Source organism: Morone saxatilis, unplaced genomic scaffold (assembly GCF_004916995.1).
Source record: "Morone saxatilis isolate NCDOM2014 unplaced genomic scaffold, NCSU_SB_2.0 Contig6, whole genome shotgun sequence".
Classification (NCBI taxonomy): domain Eukaryota; kingdom Metazoa; phylum Chordata; class Actinopteri; family Moronidae; genus Morone; species Morone saxatilis.
In genome coordinates, this window is record NW_023340206.1 from 10,989,728 (window position 1) to 10,991,413 (window position 1,686).

General features: G+C 40.3%; 1 protein-coding gene across 1 annotated transcript in view; it reads left to right on the top strand.

The window, feature by feature from the left end:
• The window catches only part of mrps9 (mitochondrial ribosomal protein S9), a gene marked incomplete in the record, with an annotated part of 12,461 nt that overhangs the window by 4,477 nt on the left and 6,298 nt on the right, over positions 1-1,686 (top strand). Inside the window, 4 exon segments of the mRNA XM_035677835.1 lie at positions 584-669; positions 980-1,055; positions 1,198-1,279; positions 1,451-1,559. Of these exon segments, the coding sequence (XP_035533728.1) occupies positions 584-669; positions 980-1,055; positions 1,198-1,279; positions 1,451-1,559 (353 nt within the window).

The following is a 1,686-nucleotide window of genomic DNA, read 5'->3' on the forward strand; positions in this document are numbered from 1 at the left end:
ACCAAAAACACTTGACTGTATTATACAGTATAATTAATATATCAATTAAATAATCCATCTAGCTGCCTTTCCATGTTTTTGAGGCAAAGTTTGCAAACTTAAACGCAAAGTGAAACAAGCATTCCAATTTCTGCTCATCTATTCACCAGACTATTTCAGGATTTTAATGAACTCTTTTAAATAATTTGAACAGTACCAAAGGCATTGGATATTTACCAATGAATGTGAGAAAAATGTAAGTTGCTCACTGTAGCATTCTTCTAAAATCTGTGATCCTTCAGATTAATTAATTAGTTTTACTTCCATCAGAAAATGTTCAGACGCAGGCTAGAGCTGCAACTAATGATTATTTTCTGTCACTTTTGCTTTTATCACAATATATATACTGTAAACAAAGTGTTGGTTTGATCCTTAGATCCTAGACCCACACTGTAGTTCTAACTCTGACCCACCGGCCTGTAGCTCGCTGTGCATGGTGTGCACCCTGAATTAAATATTTCCTTTGTGTGATGTGGGAATGGGACTTTTTGTGATGTGTTGCATGTCAGAACTTATCATCCTGAATGTTTTTGGTGCATTTTAGGAAATATACAGCAAAATCCTAAACTTGGAGAAGTACCAAGATCGTCTGAGAACCAAGGGACTCTTCGTAAAGGACGCCAAGCAGATGTAAGTAGAAAAACATGGTTTTAACACCTCAGATAATGTGTGAACGCTGTCCCTGAGAAGTGAAAAAGCTATTATGCACTACTCTTAACTAATTACGATGAAAGATCACGTACTAGGAGCTGTGTTTCTAATGTTGAGATTTGATCGTCACATGATGGAGTGTTTCTTGTAGTAGTTGTCCAAAGGCTTTAAAACCGCTACAGATAGAGGCTGTTTGACAGCCCAGAAAATGACCACAAGCACTGACTGCACAGGTCAGTCCTCTTCAGTACTTACACCTTTGATTTTGGACTCCGTCTGTCTCCGTCAGCTCTCTCAGCTCAAGCAGATGGCGCACAAAGGACGAACTGCAAGTGTTGCTGGTCGAGACCATCTCCGATTATGACGTAAGAAATCTCTTCTCCTCATCTGTCACATGTTTTTAAAATAATGAGTTAAGAAGTTTCCTGACATAATTACAGACCTACTGTGGATGATCTCGGGAGCGGTTGAACGTGACTTACACACCTTATTATGTGTTTTCTTCAGTACAAACGCTTCATCCAGGTGATGGAGCGCCTGCTGTCCAGCCTACTGGCAGCATAAGAGGAAGGAGTTTGTACCTCAGAAGGTAGAAATGTTTCTTCGCCAAATTGGACATTTTTAACATTACGTTTGGTTTGACAAACGTCTCCATAAATGTCACATTAAACACATTCACGTCCCCCCCTTCTGTTGAATATAATGTGTGATGAGAAAATGGAGATAAAGGTGGGTTTTTTTTGTTTTTTTTCCTTCTCAGGTCGGAGAAAGTCGTCCATTTCCTCTGTGATTCTCCGAGACTGCGGCTCCGGACGCATCACCATCAACGGCCTGGGATACCTGGACTACTTCCCCGCACTACAAGACAGGTAGGAGAGCTGTGCCAGCGTCGGACAAATAAACCTTTTTCTCTGCAGCTTTCATTCATAGATACCGTTTCCCTTTAAAATGCAAGACGTAATGTGTTTGACTCCCCCGCTCCAAAAAAAAAAAAAA